General features: G+C 50.7%; 1 protein-coding gene and 1 long non-coding RNA gene across 9 annotated transcripts; one reads left to right on the top strand and one right to left on the bottom strand.

Annotated features, from left to right (window-relative positions):
* Positions 1-789: 789 nt before the first annotated feature.
* Positions 790-6,708, top strand: LOC102985684 (zinc finger protein OZF-like). Of its 7 annotated transcripts, none has more exons than XM_055079107.1 (4): positions 826-1,090; positions 3,085-3,238; positions 3,963-4,046; positions 4,252-6,688. In XM_055079107.1, the coding sequence occupies exon 4, from the start codon at positions 4,547-4,549 to the stop codon at positions 6,071-6,073; it is 1,527 nt and encodes a 508-aa protein (XP_054935082.1). In that variant the 5' UTR covers positions 826-1,090; positions 3,085-3,238; positions 3,963-4,046; positions 4,252-4,546; the 3' UTR covers positions 6,074-6,688. The 7 variants fall into 7 exon arrangements, with proteins under 7 accessions (XP_007124110.3, XP_028333934.1, XP_054935082.1 ...); XM_055079106.1 differs by having other exon boundaries at positions 4,165-6,688; XM_007124048.4 differs by lacking the exon at positions 3,963-4,046 and having other exon boundaries at positions 790-1,090; positions 3,112-3,238; positions 4,428-6,708.
* Positions 6,709-12,646: 5,938 nt separating this feature from the next.
* Positions 12,647-18,448, bottom strand: LOC114484091 (uncharacterized). 2 transcript variants are annotated; one of them, XR_003676612.2, is made up of 3 exons: positions 17,856-18,448; positions 16,095-16,285; positions 12,647-15,965 (listed from the first exon to the last, which is right to left on the bottom strand). It is a non-coding gene; the product is annotated as an uncharacterized lncRNA (long non-coding RNA). The 2 variants fall into 2 exon arrangements; XR_003676613.2 differs by having other exon boundaries at positions 12,647-16,285; positions 17,856-17,918; positions 18,352-18,438.
* Between the last annotated feature and the right edge of the window lie 60 nt (positions 18,449-18,508).

Below are 18,508 nucleotides of genomic sequence, written 5' to 3'. Positions count from 1 at the left end.
TCTTACTTGCCCTCCCTGGCAGTGTATGTAAGAGCCTTGGGATGATGATGCTGGTGACAATAAGGACAATAACAACACTAGCTCTCTCATATATGTAGCACCACGTGCCTGGCCCTGTGCTAAGCACTTTTCATGTCACCTCTCATGAGGAAAGTTGTGGTATTTTCCAAATTTGTCACAGGACTTTGAATTAGAGCTGATTCTTTGAATTTAGAGCATCAGAATCTCAGAAGGGCTTGTCAGGCTCATCCCTGTGGGGGGGGACAAGAATTTGCATTTCTAGCCAGTTCCCCAGTGATGCTGATTCGGGGACCACAGTTTGGGGACCACTGAGAGAGACATTTAAGGTTACTAAACAAAGTCTCCATGAGGGAGATAGTATTTTCACTTGACACCCTCAAAGGCAACAAGTGGTTCCCCAGGGGGCTCCTCACGGCTGGTTTTCCGAGGCCCAGGACACGGGTCACTTGCTGGACAACTATCTCCGCGGGAGGAAACCTGGGAGCGGCCCCTTTAAGAGGAAGCAAAGACAGCTCTCCATTTCCCAGCGCCCCTCTAGAGGTAGCTTGGCGTTGCCATGGAGAATGGAGAATGTGTGGGCGCCGCGCTGGGGAGTGGGGGTCGGGTGGAAATGCAGGACTGAAACTACATTGACCACAAGGCATCGGGGGCGGCGGGTTCTGGACCAATCACAGCCCAGAACAAGGGCTGTTTCCGGCTTCTCGGTAGGCGGGGGCGGAACTTCCGGCGTCGCCATTGTTGGCATTCCTTCTGCTCTTGACAGGTCGTTTTCCACTGCCCTTGGGGACCCGAGTGTTGGGTCGTGGCCGCTTTCCAGGCGCCTCCTCGGGACCCGGCCGAGGTGGACAGTGAGGAGGATGGGACCGGCCTCCGGGCTCCGTACGAGCTGCAGTGTCCTGTAACGGGGTGTCCTGCGTCCCCACGGTCCCTGGAGGCGGCGTTTACACCGTGGGGACCGAGGCCCCGCGTGCAACAGGCAGTGGGAGGCCCCCGGCCTGGGGCTGGGGGTGTACGGAGCGGCAGGGCCCGCCTGGGTCTGATGGCGGCGGCGCTGAGGGACCCGCTGCGGGTGAGTGGAGGGTCCCCGCAGCCCCCACTCACTCGGACCCCTACCCATATGGCCCGGGACCCCCGACAGAGGGGAGGGGGTGCTCCCGGACTCTGCCCCTCCATCTTCGCTACTGGGACCCTGGGGTCACTGAAAGCCCAAGGTGCCGAGTCCTGGCCAGGTTTTTTGTGGAAAGGTTCTCATTCTGGAATCCAGCGGGACAAGGCGTGCAAAACAGTTTCAGGCACAGGGACCAGGTTGTGCACATGCTTGGCGGTGAAGCTCAGTTGGGAGTGTTCAGGGAACTGAAGGTCTCCCTGGTGCCTGGTGGACAAGAGCTTGGCCTGTCACCTGAGGGTGGTGGGAGCCACGGAAGGTTTGGAGCAGAAGAGGGAGGTGATCTGACCCAGGTGTTCACAGGCTTCCTCGGGCTGCGGAGTGGAAAACAGACAGGAGAGTGAGAGTGAGGGAAGAGAGAAGGAGGCACACAAGGATGCTACCTTAATATAGCAGTGGCTTGGCCAGAGCGGTGACTGGAGTTGGGAGAAGTGGTTGGAGCTTAGATCTGTCTTTTAAGTTAAGCCAGCCTGATTTTAGGTGGAGGTGGGGAGAGAGAGAGAGAGGACAAGGAGGTGGGGATGTCCCCGTGGGCTTTTGGCCTCAGCGATTAGAAGGTGGAAGTGCTTTGGCTCAGATGGGGAAGTTGGTGGGTGGAGTGGTTTCAGGGAAGATCAGGAGGTGGATTTTGAGCATGTTGAGACTGAGATGTCCCAGAGACTTCTGAGTGCAGGTCTAAGTTATGCTGAGGGATTCCACTTGGAGACATCCAGTTGGCAGTAGCCAGCCTGTGAAGTGAGGTGGAACTCAGGTGCAGATTTAGGAGGGAGCGTCTTTAGGGCATGGTGATGGATGCCCCATGGGGGCAGCTGAGGACTGGGTGGCTCTTCGGGTACCTGGACAGGGGTGATGGGTGTCACAAATTCAGGTGAAGGGAGGAGCAGCCACAAAGGAAGGGGTGTGTGGGAGAGGAGGGTCCAGAAGGGGCCCCCGGTCGCTGGGGTGGCGGCTGAGGCATATTGTAGGTGGAGGTGGGTGACAGCAGGACCGGGGCTGGTGGCTATTCACCTCTCTATGGCTCACCAGCCTTCCTTGGCCCCCTCTGTGGGGCCTGTGAGTTTCAGTTAGGATGGCAGGTTAGCTCAGTGGCAGGCAGGCAACTGGGAGTGTTGCAGGCCTGGGGTGGGAGGTGGTGGGCCTGGACTTTGAGTATACATTAGGAGAGAATACAGTGGCTGGGGAGGTGACAGCATGCAGAAAGTCAGAGGCCAGGACATGCCAGAGATCCATGTCTGGCCTTGGTGGCTGAGGGTCAAAGGTAGGAATAGGCCCAGTTGCAGAAACAATGAAGGAAACTCTGGGTGCCACCCCTGGCAGTTGGAATTCTTTGAAGTCTGGGTCAGGAAGGGGTACTGGTTGACCTCCCCAAGTAGCCAGGCTCTGGACGCCATTTGCACAGTGGCATGTGGGGTGGCTGGGAGATGCCCATTGTGTGGGCCAGGGAATGGTGTGGGGTCTGGCTGGAGATGTGCAATACAAAGCCTGACGGGTGCCTGCAGAGGAGGTGAGTCAGTGGACTGGAATCTGGTACTGGGGGCCCTTTGGGAGAAAGGGGGCCTCCGGTTTGGTGTTTCTGGGCGGCAGGATCTGGGGACCCAGGGGAACTACCTAGCAGGAGGAAGTGAGGCCCTACATGCCAGGCTAAGGGTTTAGATGGCATCTATCTGTCTACCTGCCTGCTCTTTGAAGGACAGTGACCGATGGGACATGAGGAGACAGCGGCACCCACGACATCGCATTTGGGGGATGTGGGTGACCTGGAGTGTTTGGGGAGGATGTTTTAGGGGTCAGAGACTGCCCACCACAGAGGTGGTATGATGCAGGGTGAAAGATCTAGGTCGGTATGGGCTCATCTGTGCACTGTTTTTTGTTTGTTTTTCTACCACCCTTTGGTCTAGCTGACTTAATTGTCCTCATCATGGCAGGGCTGGGGGACCTTTGAGGACATTGCCGTGTACTTCTCTCAGGAGGAGTGGGGGCTCCTTGACGAGGCTCAGAGGCACCTGTACTGTGATGTGATGCTGGAGAACTTGGCACTTGTGGCCTCACTGGGTAAGGCCCTCCCAGCCTCCTAGGCTCTGCCTTTCCTTTTCTCCCAGAAGCAGCTCTGTCTTCCCTCAGCTGAGCATGGGCGCTGCTTCCTCCCCTGGACCACCTGCCTCGTGTTTGCCTGCTCCTTTCTCTCAGGAGCCCCAACACCTGATTCCGAAGCCTTCTGGGGAAGGGGTCAGGGTTCGGAGTCTCAATCCGGCTACCTAAATTTGTCCGGATCGGTGGCACCTCTGTTCCTGGCTGTGCTGTGGACTGCAGACACCGATGTGGTCACTGCTTGTGGAGACCACTGGGCTGTTCCTGGGAGCCACTTCTCAGGAGCTGATTTTGTAACACTGGGTTTTCTTCCCAGTTGCAAACATGACACGAGCTCCCTTTGGTCTGTCAACGGATAGGCTGCCCTGAGCTAGGCCACCCCCTTATCCGCTCTTTCTGCCAGGACTTGCATCTTCCACGTCCTGTGTGGTTGCCCAACCACAGAAATAGGGCAAAGGACCCTGGGTGCCCATGTCTGCAGCCACAGCAAGAGAAAGCTGGGAGGGGGCCTGGCTCTGGTGAGTGGGAGCTGGGAGAAGAGGTGACATTGTGGTGGGCTCACATTTTACTGGGTACTTCCCCTGTGTCCGCTGGAGCTTGTTGCTGGAGCCAGTAGCCCCACCCTACCCGCACCTTCCTTCTTCATTGAGGACAGACCACCTACTTGCCATTTGTCTTTTGTACCTAGGCCCTGATGATGGACAGCCTCACTGCTCTGATCTCCATTTCTCCCCCATTCCCCGCCTTTCCTCCTTTTGCAGGGCTGTCCCAGGTTAGCCTACAGTCCATGTGTCATGACGTGTGTGTGTCTTCATGTAGACTCAGAGCACCAGGTGCTCTGGGTTTTCCTGAGCTCGTGCACATGGCTCTGTGTCCTCTTTTCCTGGCAGAGCTCTCTCCTCTCCTGATGAAAGCTGAGGAATGAGTTGGAATCTCTGCTTCTCCTCCCAGCCTGAACCTCACCCATGTTCTCACAGGTGATGGGCCCTCTCTTTCTGTGGCCTTCCTGGGCCCAGTCCTGCACCACTGGCTCTACTTCACCCTGACTTGATCTACAGACTCATTCCTGAATGTGTCAGACACACATCTGTGAAGGGGCTGCCCTCTCCCAACAAAGCCTACATACATGTCACCGGCATTTCTCTGCTTTCAGATTATTGGTGTGGAGTGGAGGCTGAGGAAGCATCTTATGAGCAGAGTGTTTATGTAGCAGTGCTCCAGTCCAGGACCCCCAAGGCAGGTCCATCCATCCAGAAGGCCAACACCTGTGACATGCGTGACCCAGTGTTAAAAGACATATTACACCTGGCTGAGCACCAGGGAATACAACCCAGGCAGAAACCGTACACGTGTGAGGCATGTGGGAGAGGTTTCTGGCTCAGTGAAAACTCTCACCAGCACCAGAAGGAGCACAGTGAAGAGAAACCCTTCACATGCAGGGAGTGTGCTAAGGCTGTCCTGGACAGCCATGGCCTCTGGCCCCAGGCCACCCACAGAGAGGGGACATCACACAGAAGCACCGAGTGTAAGGAGGCCTTCCCACCCAGCTCCATTTGGCAGCAACAGCAGGGAGGCCACGCCTCACAGAAGCCCTTCAAGTGCAGCGACTGCGGACAAGCCTTCCTGAAGGCCTTTGCACTCCTCAACCACCTGATCGCTCACGCCAAAGAGAGACCCTTCAGGTGCCCAGCAGGTGGAAATGCCCCCAAGGAGAGCTCAACCCTGGTTCATCACCGAAAAACTCACACTGGAGAAACATCCCATGTGTGTAAGGAATGTGGGAAGGTGTTCAGCCACCTGTTTAGCCTGAGGACGCATCAGAAAGTTCACACTGGAAAAGCGCATCTCAGTTGCAGTGCATGTGGGAAAGTCTTCACCCGCAAACACTCACTCACTCAGCACCAGAGAGTTCACACTGGAGAAAGGCCTTATGAGTGTGACCAGTGTGGGAAAGCCTTCACTCGTAGCTTCCACGTTGTTCGGCACCAGAAAGTTCACAACACAGAGAGGCCTTATGAGTGCAGACAGTGTCGGCGAGTCTTTAGCTGTATCTCCAACTTTGTCGAGCACCAGAAAATACATACCGGAGAAAGGCCTTATGAGTGCAGCAAATGCGGAAAAGCCTTCGTTAACACCTCCCATCTTGTCCGGCACCAGAAAGTTCACAATACAGAAAGGCCTTTTGAGTGCAGTGAATGTGGAAAAGCCTTCCAGCAAACCTCCAAACTTATTCTGCATCAAAGGAGTCACACTGGAGAAAGACCTTATAAGTGCAACCAATGTGGGAAGGCCTTCAGTTGCCCCTCCAACCTTGTTCCACACCAGCGAATTCACACTGGAGAAAAGCCTTACGAGTGCTCCGAATGTGGGAAAGCCTTCAGTCAAAGCTCTGCCCTCATTCAGCACCAGAAAGTTCACACCAGAGAAAGGCCTTATGAGTGCACTGAATGCGGGAAAGCCTTCAGCTACAGCTCTAACCTTGTTAAGCACCAGAAAGTTCACACCGGAAAACGGCCTTATGAGTGCAGCCAGTGTGGGAAGGCCTTCAGCGAAAGCTCCATTCTCAGTCAGCACCAGAGAGTTCACACTGGAGAAAAGCCTTATGCGTGTAACAAATGCGGAAAAGCTTTCCGCTACAGCTCAAACCTCTCTAAGCACCAGAAAGGTCACACTGGAAAAGAGCCATCTGAGTGCAGTGGACATAGGATCGCCTTCAGCCAGAGCTCCAGCCTCCCTCAGCCCAGAAAGGTCACACCAAAGAAAGGCCTTAGGAATGTGGCAAGAGTGGATAAGCACTAGTGGGGACCTTCTTGTTCCATAAAAGGACTCACTCCTGAGAAACGCCTATGCAAGGAACCTTTGTGAGGAAGCCATCAGCCAAAATTTGAAACTTGTGCATCCCACACCCCTACTGGGAGATTGGCTGTAGTGCCAGTGGGAAGTGGGAAGCTTGCAGGAGCTATGCTGCACTTTCTAACCTGTCCAGGTGCTTTGCCAGATTATGTCACTGCCAGATGCCCTCTCACTTCTACCAGCTGGCAGGTCCCCACACCATGTGCCTGTCATCTCAACATACTCAGGGAATGCAGGCTTGTGTTCTCATTCCCTGGAGGGAGCCATAAACGTTGGGAGCCCATTGGGGTGGCCTCATTTTCCACCTCTCCCCTGTCCCCAGTGGCTCAGGCGTTGCCCTGACATAGTTCTCTCCAGGAGGATCTGAACTGGAGTCTGACGACGTCCAGTGGAAGCTTCCTTCTTCATGGGCATTGTTGAGTCTACAGATGATGCCTGCAATGAATTGGTCCAGCCTCCAAATCACCCAGCCTTGGAACTGCCTGCCTGCACAGTGTGATAATAAAGACCTTATTGCTGAAGCCATCTTTAATCCTGAGACTCCGTCCATTGTGTATGGGGAGAGATGGAGAACAGAATTGGGCTCTAATGGTGCCGAGAGGGAAGGGCTTTTGTGGGGGCCCAGACTTAGATAGTAGGATGGCAAGGAATAGCGTGCAGTCTAGTTTAACCTAATTTGCCTTGCAGCCCAAGGCCTCCTGGGACAGACTGAAGGTCTTTGGGCCAAATCTTATATCCTGGGTGCCAGGACTACTTGTTGGGCCCAGAGCTTTGGGGTTTGAGTACTGGTGTGGGAATCTCCAGTAATTCCTGCACAGCATTCCTGGGAATGTCCCACATCCCTCAAAAGTGTTGAGGGGTGGATGTCTCCTGGGACCTGCCCATGGGTCCAGTAAGGCCCCTGATGTCCAGAATCTGTAGGCAGGTATCTCTGGATTTAAGATCTACGGGGGCCAGGTAGAAGCACAAGTGGGTGTGGACACACTGGGTTTGAGCTCAGGAAGACTGACAGAGGAGATGTGGCCGTTGCTGTGCCTGGGCCACGCACATCATACCCACTCACAAGAGCTGAGTGTGTTCAACATCAAGTGGGCAGCTTGAAATAGCCATGGTGGAATTTATACCACAGAAATTAGCAAACAGTAGCTCTCGGGGAAAAAATAACAACACACTTGAGAAAACCTGATTTGTAGTGTTTGCCAAACTTGCTGACAGTGACCTTGGCCATAGGAGAGACTCAGCTGTACAGGGGAGTCCTGCATGCTCTTGCCTTGTCCTCCAGAACAAGTGTGATGCCACTTGAGGGGTGTAACCAGGGGTGAGGTGCTCACTGCCAGACAATAATCTTGAGGTGGTTTGGATTCCTACAGCCTCCCAGAGCTGCTCACTTCAAGGCCAACACTGCAAAGGCAGGAACCCTGGGACTGAGAGAAGGGAGGTCCTGCAGTCCAGGATTTTAGCGGCCCAGTCAGTATTCCAGGCGAGTGTGGTGGCCATTGGCCTTATTGTCTCCTGTTTTCTGCTGCCACTGAGGCACAGCTGTCCCCAGGTATAGGGGTCAGAGATGGTGGAATCAACATATGGTTGCCCCATTTTCTGGTTTTCCAAGAGGAGTGAGAGATCCATGTTTTTATGTGGAACCTTTTGATTTTATAAAGGTTGAAAACTATTTCCCCCAAACTTCAGTTTATATGTATAAATGCAAACTATATATATGGGTTCCATATGTGTTCCTGGACCAACACTTGTGATTCTTAGAAAATAAGCAAACCAGGCTTCAGTGAGCCCAAGGGTCCCTGGGGGTCCCCAGACACGAAGGCTTTTGGCCCAGTGTTTACTGCACAGCATGTAGCAGGGACAGTGGCACTGCTGCTACTCCACTCAGGATGACTCTCTGCCCCCCGCCCCAATCCTCTGCCAGTTCCCTGAAACTGACCATATGAGGGATGGCATTCCTGGCAGGCCTGTGCTCAGCCGAGCACGTGGCAGAGGTGCCTGAGCTCTCCCCAGCATCCCAAGGTGTCAGGGAATCCCCTGAACTCAAACCATCCCTTCTGGGTGTAATGATTGTCTTCCACCAACTTGGGAGGCTTGGGATCAGAGTTATATTCAGTTGAACCTTGGGGCCTCAGGCTTCCTAGCAAAGGGTGGACACATCATCAATGGCTCAAGTCCTTGAACCCGTGTCATCAGCTGTGGTTAGACAGGCCTCATAACACTGCCCCCAGTGCATGGGTGAAGCCCTTCACCTACCTTCTACTCTCCCCACCAGGGCTCTGTCACACCAGCCAACTTACTGGAACCTTAATATTTCCCTGGTGATGCCAGAACATACTGAACAAAGGTGTGTTGGTTCTGATCGTTTGATTTCCCCAGAGTACCAATTCATCCCTAGCATCACAAGATATTCAGGGACTCTTGGCCTGCTCAGGCCCACTCTCCTGGGTGTATCAGTTGCCTCCCACCAACATGGAAGAGTGGCTTGGGATCAGAATTAAAGTCCAGCTGAGACATGTGGGACTCAGGCCTCCAAGCAAGGTAGGGCAGACACCTGTCATCAGAGGTGAATCCTTTGTACCCCAAATGGTCTGCGATGTGTAGATCCTGTAAAATGAAGACTTTTGGTGAAGAGTCCTTGATTTGGTGAAGTGTCCTTGACCTGAACCTGCCTTGTGGTCTCCCCAACAGGGCTCTGTGTAGGGCAGCCAGCCTGCGTGTGTGTGTGTGGGGGGGGGCGGTGTTTGTGTGTGCATGCACGTGCGTCTGTGGGTACATGATCATGTGCATGTGCCAGAACATCCAAAATAAAGCCCTTATGGCTCTGAGCATCCAGGAACTGGGGCTACTGACATCTGTCTTGACTCCTACAGGAAGGTTGACCTGTGAATGAGCCACGGAGGAAGGCAGCGTTAGTTGAGCCCCAGATCCACTTAGTGCCTGAAGCCAGATGCCAAGTGGACTTCTGGGTTCCATGTACCAAAACTGACCAAAACAATTCAGAGGAAAAGGTAATTTTTTCAACCAACCAAATCAACAATTGGAGAGCCATATATTACAACAACAAACTTCCACCCATACCTCAAGTCATGTGCAAAAGTTAACTCAAACTTGATCATAGACATACCTATAAAACTTATAACCATAAAAGTTCTAGAAGGAAGCATAGTGACCTTGGATTTGCTGAATTTCTTAAATATATCATAAAAAGCATAACAAGAAAAATACAATTGGACTTCATCAAAATTTTAAACTTTTGTATTTCAACAGTCACTCTCAAAAAAATGAAAATGTAAGCCACAGACTGGGAAAACAATCTGTAAAACAAACACTAACAAAGGACTTGAATCTAGACTATATAAAGAACTCTTACAACTTTTTTTTTTGGCCACACCACAGGACTTGTGAGATCTCAGTTCCCCAACCAGGACTGAACCCAGGCCACGGCAGTGAAAGCGCCAAACCCTATCCACTAGACCGCCAAGGAACTCCCACAGCCTAATTTTTAAAAATGGTCAAAAGTGACTTGAACACTCACTTCACTAAAGAAGATATCTGGATGGCAAATAAGCACATGGCTTCCATGTAAAACGTGTTATTTATTTAAAGCTCACAGCACCCCCATAGGTGTTCTAGAGATACTAAGCTGGTAAAGGACACAAAATCTGGAGCTACACATCACAGCTGATAATTAGCTGTGTGCCACTGGACATATTACAAAGTCTCAGTTCCCCCATATGTAATAGATTATTTATTTATTTATTTATTTATTTATTTATTTATTGGCTGTGTTGTGTCTTTGTTGCTGTGCGCAGGCTTTCTCTAGTTATGGCGAGCAGGGGCTACTCTTCCTTGTGGTGCTCAGGCTTCTCACTGCAGTGGCTTCTCTTGTTGCGGAGCATGGGCTCTAGGTGCACGGGTTTCAGTAGTTGCAGCACACGGGCTCAGTAGTTGTGGCTCGTGGGCTCTAGAGTGCAGGCTCAGTAGTTGTGGCGCACAGGCTTAGTTTCTCTGCAGCATGTGGGATCTTCCCAGACCAGGGCTCAAACCCGTGTCCCCTGCATTGGCAGGAGGATTCCTAACCACTGCACCACCAGGGAAGCCCTATAATAGATGATTGATAATGACTCCCCTATATTTATTATTTTTATTTATTTATTTTTATTTTTGGCTGCGTTGGGTCTTCGTTGCTGCACGTGGGCTTTCTCTAGTTGTGGCGAGCGGAGGCTACTCTTCGTTGCGGTGTGTGGGCTTCTCATTGCAGTGGCTTCTCTTGTTGTGAAGCACGGGCTCTAGATGCGTGGGCTTCAGTAGCTGTGGCACACGGGCTCAGTAGTTGTGGCTCACAGGCTCTAGAGTGCAGGCTCAGTAGTTGTGGTGCGTGGCCTTAGTTGCTCCGCAGCATGTGGGATCTTCCTGGACCAGGGCTTGAACCCATGTCCCCTGCACTGGCAGGTGGATTCTTAACCACTGCGCCACCAGGGAAGTCCCGATTCCCCTATATTGAACTGATGGCTCTGGCAGAGGTGCAGGTCTGCAGATCCTCAGAAAGTCTGCACACCCTCACCCCACATGGACTCAGTCATCAAAGCAGACTCATGACTGCTCCACAGAAAGGGCAGAGTCACTCCAGGTTGCCAGTCTCCCCCACTCCCTATTTCCTCATACCCAGTGTTCCTTTACCACTTAATAGACCCACCTGGCTCTTACAGGAATACAAGGTGACCCTGCCTTTCAGGGTCTGGTGTCTGGAGGACATGATTTCTAGCCCAGGAGAAGAGCTTCCTGTCATTGTGGCTGGGGGTGTGATGTGAAATATCCTCTAGAACAAGAAAGCAGGAGCCTCGCCTCCTGGACCACTGGTATGTTTTCAGAGACCCCTCTTCCTTCCCTGGGTGAGCTCTTAGCAGCCAAATCAAAAGATTTGGAACATAGAATCTTTCAGCCTTTTCCAGGAGAGCAAATATGCAAAGTAGGATACCCACTGGAAAGGAAGAAGTAAAAGTGTCTTTATTTGCAGATGACATGATCCTGTATGTAAAAAGATCCCCAGGAATCCATTTTAAAAAGAAAACCTCTACAGTAAATAAGTTTAGCAAGGGGCAGGATAAAACCCAAAATATATTAGCAACAATCTGAAAATGAAATTCATGAAACAACTCCATTCACAGTACCTTAAAAAAGATTAAAATGGGGGGGGGCTTCCCTGGGGCTTCCCTGGTGGCGCAGTGGTTGAGAGTCCGTCTGCCAATGCAGGGGACACGGGTTCGTGCCCCGGTCTGGGAAGATCCCACATGCCGCGGAGCGGCTAGGCCCGTGAGCCATGGCCGCTGAGCCTGTGCGTCCGGAGCCTGTGCTCCGCAATGGGAGAGGCCATAACAGTGAGAGGCCTGCGTACCGGAAAAAAAAAAAAGATTAAAATGGTAATAAATTTAACAAAAGAAGTGCAATACTTGTACTCTGAAAACTATAAAACAGTGCTAAGAGAAACTGCTGAGAGACATTCCACGTTCATGGATTAGAAGACTCAATGTGTGGGACTTTGCTGGTGGCACAGTGGTTAAGAATCCGCCTGCCAATGCAGGAGACATGGGTTTGAGCCCTGGTCCAGGAAGATCTCACATGCCGCGGAGCAACTAAGCCCATGCGCCACAACTACTCAGCCCACAAACCACAAGTACTGAAGCCCATGATCCGCAACAAGAGAAGCCACTGCAATGAGAAGCCTGTGCACCACAACGAAGAATAGCCCCCACTCACTGCAGCTAGAGAAAAAAAAGCCCGCGTGGAGCAACTAAGACACAACGCAGCCAAAAAACAAAACAAAACAAAACAAAAGACTCAATGTGTTAAAAAAAATGACAATACTTCCAAACTGATGCATAGATTCCATGCAATCCTTATCAAAACCACAGCTGATATTTTTGGTAGAAACTAACATGCTGATCCTAAACTCATAGATATGCAAAAGACTTACAACAGCCAAAACAATTTTGACAAGGATCAAAGTTGGATTTACCTTACCTAATTTCAAAAGTTTCTATAAAGCTGGGAATTCCCTGGTGGTCCAGTGGTTAGGACTCCCCACTTCCACTGCAGGGGGCACAGGTTCGATCCCTGGTCAGGGAACTAAGATCCTGCAAGCCGAAGCAAGGCCAATTAAAAAAAAAAAAAAGTTTCTATAAAGCTAAGGTAATCAAGACAATGTGGTACTGGCATAAGGCCAAACATACAGATCAACAGAATAGATTTGAGAGTCCAAAATGCCCTTAATTGATTTCCAACAAAGGTACAATGTGGAAAGATGCCTTTTCAGCAAGTGGTTCTGGGAAAATTAGATATTCACATGCAAAAAGATGAATTTAGATCCTTATCTCATACCATATGTAAATGTTACCATGAAAAAGACAACAAATGTAAGAGCTAAAACTATAAAATTTATAGAAGAAAACAGAGAAAATTTTTGACTTTTGGTTAGGCAAAGAATTTTTTAGGTATGACATTATGACAATACATAAAAGGAAAAACTAATAAATTATACTTCAAATGTAAAATTTTGCTCTTCAAAAGGCACCATTAAGAAAACTAAAGGGGCTTCCCTAGTGGTGCAGTGGTTGAGAGTCCGCCTGCCGATGCAGGGGACACGGGTTCGTGCCCCGGTCCAGGAAGATCCCACATGCCGCGGAGCAAGTAAGCCCGTGAGCCATGGCCGCTGAGCCTGTGCGTCCGGAGCCTGTGCTCCGCAATGGGAGAGGCCACAACAGTGAGAGGCCCGCCCAACGCAAAAAAAAAAAAAAAAAAAAACTAAGGGACTTCCCTGGTGGCGCAGTGGTTAAGACTTCACACTCCCAGGGGGAGCAGGGGGCTCGAGTTCAATCCCTGGTTGGGGAACTAGATCCCACATGCATGCCGCAACTATGAGTTCGCATGCCGCAACTAAGGAGCCCACGTGCCGTAACTGAGGAGCTGGTGAGCCGCGACTAAGGAGCCCACCTTCCGCAACTAAGACCTGGTGCAACCAAATAAATAAATAAATAAAAATAAAATTAAAAAAAAAATTAAAAGATGAGCCACAGACTGAGAGAAAATACTTGTGTATATACATACGGATTCTGAATATAAAATCTGTGAAGAACTTTATGATTCAATGATAAGAAGACAACCCAATTATCATCACAGAAGATAAAGAGATGGTTAATAAGTACATGAAAAGATGCCCAACATCATTACTCACAAAAAAAATGTAGATTAAAACACCAGTAAGATGACTGCTTAATGGGTAGAGAGTTTCAGTTTAGGATAATGAAAAATTTCTGGAGATGTGTAGGAGTGACAGTTGCACAACTGTGTGAATTTATCTAATGCCATTGTACTGTACAGTTAATGGCACAGTCACTTTGGAAAATGGCTTTGGAGTTTCTAAATAGTTAAACATAAAATTATCATATGACTCAGCAATTCCATTCCTAGGCATTTACCCAACAGAAATAAAAACATATGTCCACACAAAGATTTGTAAGCAAATATTCCTAGAAGCATTATTTATAATTGCCAAGAACTGAAAAAAATTCAAAAGTCCATCAACTGGTGACGGACACAATCTGGTATATCTGCACAAGAGAATATCATTCAGCAATAAAATGTAATAAAATACTGATACATGATATAACATGAATGAACCTCAAAAACATTATGCTGAGTGATAGAAGCCAGACACAAAAGGCGACATACTGTATGATTCCATGAACCTGAAATATCCAGAAAAGGCAACTATATGGAGACATAAAGTAGATTTAGTGATTGCCAGGTGTTGGGAGGTGGGGTGGGAGGGAATTTTGACTATAAAAGTACCCAAAGGAGCTTTCTGGGGCAATGGGAATGGGGTAAGATAATGGCTACAGAACTCTTTACATTAATTAAAAATCATTAAATTGTATACTTATACTGGGTGTACTGTTGGAGGGAGGTATTCCCTGGAACAGAGACCATCATCTTGCTTCTTCCAGACCAAACACTGTCTTCCCCAGGAGAACTCCAGGTCAGAAGCTTCAGAACAGAGGCTTCCATCCTTTCATTTCACAGGGACATCGGGAAGAAATGCAAACTGAGTCACAGCTGGACACAGATGCTCCATGCCTTGCTGCTGTGCCTTTTTTCAGGTGTTATGGGGCCCCAATGGCTAATTTGGGAGCACCTCTCAATTCAATGTTCTCAATTCACTCCATCCACTAAATAGGACTGCAATATCAAAGGTAAATTGGTGATGTAGTCACTGTCAACCAGTACAAGGGCTGAATGACAGGAATGCACAAAACCATCATGTTATGAGTACTTGAAGCAGCTCCATGAAGGCATCACTGATATCAAATGCAGACTTCACAATGTCCATGAATAATGGGAACCTTACCCAGAAGGCCCCCAGAAACCATCCCATCAGGCCCCTTGCTCAGAGCAGGAGTGAAGTCCATGCCCTACTCAGTCATGGGAGAGCAGCATGATGTCATGCCAGTGGGTGCAGGGCCATCACCCTCCAGGGCACTGCAAGCAGGGAACAGGGGCTGCTTTATGCTGAGCAATTGTGAGGTGACCATCAAACACAGAAGGGCTTCTTCCCTAAGAGCCAGTGGTGCGACAGCTCTCCCAAAGTCCCCCAGCAAGTCACAAAGTACAACACTGCCCCTTCAGGCTTCCCCATGCGCAGGGCAGTCCTGGAGTGTCTCCTCTGGTGGCGGTCCTTCTATACAAGGTCCAGCTTCTGCCTGAAGGCTACTCATGTAGGCTCTTTCTTGAGTGTTAATTCTCTTATATTGATAAGGTTAAAAAAAGAGGCTGATTATTTTAAATAAAACGTTAAACAAGGGGGGTGGGGGTGGAGAGCTGAAGACTTTACTGTATTCCCTGCCCTCAGAAGGCTCTCCAGAGTGAGGTTTCTGGCGCTGAGAAGGAGGAAGTGTGGCTGACACATCTCCCAGGTCAGCTGTACACACAGGGTCCTTCTCCAGTGTGAAGCGTTCTAAGCGGAACAGGCAGGAGCTGCAGCTTTTTGCCCTTCTACTTACTTCATTCACAATGTGGTAACTTGCTGCTGCAAAACAGGATTATCTCTGAGAGGAGGCTTTCCAACACTAGTTGTTCTCATTATGCCTTTCTCCGATGGGGACTGCATGAAACAGGTTTCATATTTTCCTGAAAGTTTTCATGTAGTTATTGCATTTGCACAACTGTCGCCTGGTGTGAATTTTCTGGTGCTAACAAGCGTGGAGCTCTGAATGGAGATGCCTGTTCTCCACACTTGTGAGTCCTTTATCAGTGTGAATGCTTTGGTAGAGGGGGAAGTGCAAAATTTTGCTCAAACTTTTGGGCCACACTTCCTGCCCTCATAAGGGCTTTCTATGGGGCAAATAATTTGGTGCTCAATGGAAATAGAGGTCTGGCTGGAGGCTTTCTCATGTAACATTCAAAGGTGTGAACGTACTCCTGCTTTCTCAGGATGGAGACAAAGGTGAAGGCCTTCAAAATGCACTTGGGATTTTTTTTTCCCATTCTTAAGTTTTTTTTGGTGGTAGAAAAGGGAACACCTCTCCTTGAACACCTCTCCATTTGCTGTGCATTGATCAGGTGTCTCTTTCAGCGTCAGTTCTCTGTGGATTCTGCAGAATGTGGAGCTGGCAGGGCCTCAGTGTCTGGTGACAGACAGATGCTGTGCAGTGAGGGGAGTCCAGGCCTGGGACCCCTGACACTGTTGCCCACCTTCCTCAGAGGGAACAAGTCAGGCTCATGGAAGAACAGGTTTTCAAGAACTATTTAAGGATATGTGAAGGGGAGGCCAATGATGGAGGACCTGGCCATAAGAGGGGAGAAAGAGAGAGGCTGAGAGGCAAAGGACCAAGAGGGGTGGGCCAGGGGACAGGAAGTCAGGGGAAATTAGGATGGGGTGTCAGAAAGATAGAAAAGAGGCATGGGTACTCACATTGATACCAGGGCAACAGAAGACACAGGTCAGGTACCAGGTAAGAGATGAGCCCACTGCCACAGGCCCTTCCACACCTGTCTTGCACTCACCAGGACTGGTCTTCCATGGGTCTCTCTGGTCATGAACTGATTCTAGACACCTTGTCCACCAGCCAGGTCCCCTTTCGATGTTCAAGTTGGGTGACCGCACTGGGGTGGGTGGAGACAGTAATTCTTAAGGGGGATCACGGCGTTTGTGAGAGGTCTGCCAGCCCCAGGTCAGGGTTGATTCACCCCATGACAGACCAAGGTGGATGAGGATTACTTATGCATCTGGGAGAACTGAACCTCACAAAATGAACACCCCGGGAAGGCCTCACTAGAAAAGCTCAGTGGCCCCTGAATCAATGACCATGTTAGTGCCCATAAAGCCAGTAAAGGTGCTGACAAGGGGCAGCTGGCAGGAAACTTCCACTGGAGGAGGTGTGATAGAGGGACCGAAAAGTCACAGACCCTGACTGGTTCATCAGACCAGAAAATAACCAAGCTGGATGTGATCGGCTACTCGGGTTGTGATATTTTTGACCTTGGACCACAGTTGTCAAGGTCCCAAGGCAAAAGGTGTTGGGGGTTGTTTATACAGCAGTCTAGGAGGATAGGTAGCAGAACATTGGACAGCATTAGGGCCAGCAGCACCTCTCACGGGGAAACTGGCAGCCTGACCTGGTGAAGACAGCACCATATCACAGCAGAAGCCCCACTGGGCCTCACTAAGGAGACCCACTTCTTCCGAAAAAAAGGCACACGACCTTGTCCTCAAAGGTCACTGGATCCTGCAACAGCAGGCAAGGGGCACATGAATGTGCTCTAAGCATCGGGCACTGGACCTGACACGCCAGTCTCTGTCTTGCCACACACTTCCCCTTATGTCTCCCAAACCCTGTCCCCTGACACACCTGCCCGCCCTTTCATATCTGAGAGCATGGGCCATCCTCCTGGGTATGCACTCTCCCCATGTCCATTGGTGTTTGGACAATGCTTCTCTTTTTCTGCACCCACCTCATCTACTCAGCTATTGGTCCTTCGTCTGGACACCCCACACTCACCTCAAGGCCTATCTGTAACAACCTAAGTTTCCTTCCAAAATCCCATTCTCAGCATCTTCCCTGGTCCAGGCCACCAGTGCACTGCAGTCTGGACATCAGAAGGTCAAATCAAAATCCCCTATCTGTTCACGGGCACATGTGTCACCTCCACCTAGAGGCCTCCAGACAACTCAGTCTCTACCCGTACAAAATCCAACTGCTAATCTTCCCCCAAACGTACCCCTCCTACCAACCTCCAATCTCCATCTCATTCTTTATCTTAACACTTAGCGTGGTCCTTTACCCGCCACTACGTTCACTCTCCACGTATAACTGGAGGTCCCATCGACTCCACTTTGAAAGACGCATCCAGAATCTGAGTATCTCTCCCACCTCTCCTGCTTCTGAGCAGGCCACCCGACATATACCTGCAGCAGCCAACCTCATGAAGCTGCCTGCTTTCAGCCCCACCACAACCCCTCTCCCACAAGGCTGCTAAGTGTGTTTACGCGGGATCCACTGGGATAGTTTCAAAATCCTAACTCAGATCATGGCCATCCATCTTCTAATGAAAATTTTCTGTGGCTCCCAGCATCCTCGGCCCGTGAACAGAGGTAGGACTCCTATCCTCACGCTCTCGGTTACCCGCAATGGAGACTGAAAAACTTTCCTGAATGCTCTCAGGTCAGTCTCACCTCCGAGTCTTCGCACATGCACATTCCTCCGCCTGCACGCTCCACGTTTTATCACACTGGATTCTGAAAGGGAGACCCCCCCGACCTGTGAACGTTCCACTGTCCTGAACACCCAGGCCTGAGGCTGAGTCAGGAACTTGGGGCACTGGGGCTCGGAGTCCAGCCAGGTGGAGGTCAGGAGACTACCTCATCCGTGCCTAGTCGATCGGCTCGCTTATGACGCCCGCAGTCCAGCTACATAATGAGTCAAGACCTCGGAATGGCTGGCTTTTGAGCCTGGGTCTTCTTCTCCATAAAGCGGACACAACGCACAGGGCGACGACTACGGGGCGGCCACGGACACAGACGGCCCTTGACGGAGGTATCCGCAGGGAACCCCGGCGCCAGGCGGTTCCCCGACAGCCGAGGACACACGAGCTCGGGGAGGCGGGACGTTCGCTGCGGTCATGGGGTGTACAAGGCACAGCGGCTGGACTTCCCAAGCTCTCGTACCTACCCTACTCCCGTTTCCGCGGGCCCGGGGAGCCTCCTGGATGCTGTCCACAGCCCAGCAACTACGCGCCTCCACGAAGCGCCGACATAAAGGCGGGACAAGGAAGCAATGGTTCGACCCCGGAAGTCTCGCCCTCGCCGGCGGGGCCGTTCCGGAAGCG

This window comes from Physeter macrocephalus, chromosome 17, assembly GCF_002837175.3.
Source record: "Physeter macrocephalus isolate SW-GA chromosome 17, ASM283717v5, whole genome shotgun sequence".
Classification (NCBI taxonomy): Eukaryota; Metazoa; Chordata; class Mammalia; order Artiodactyla; family Physeteridae; genus Physeter; species Physeter macrocephalus.
This window is presented reverse-complemented; position numbering and strand designations above follow the sequence as displayed.

Excerpts from the sequence above, each read along its gene's own strand:
- LOC102985684 (XM_007124048.4), top strand. The coding sequence starts at position 1,061 with ATGGCGGCGGCGCTGAGGGACCCGCTGCGG. Across the intron at positions 1,091-3,111 it reads CGCTGAGGGACCCGCTGCGG|GGCTGGGGGACCTTTGAGGA; the intron begins GTGAGTGGAGGG and ends TCATCATGGCAG. Across the intron at positions 3,239-4,427 it reads GGCACTTGTGGCCTCACTGG|ATTATTGGTGTGGAGTGGAG; the intron begins GTAAGGCCCTCC and ends CTCTGCTTTCAG.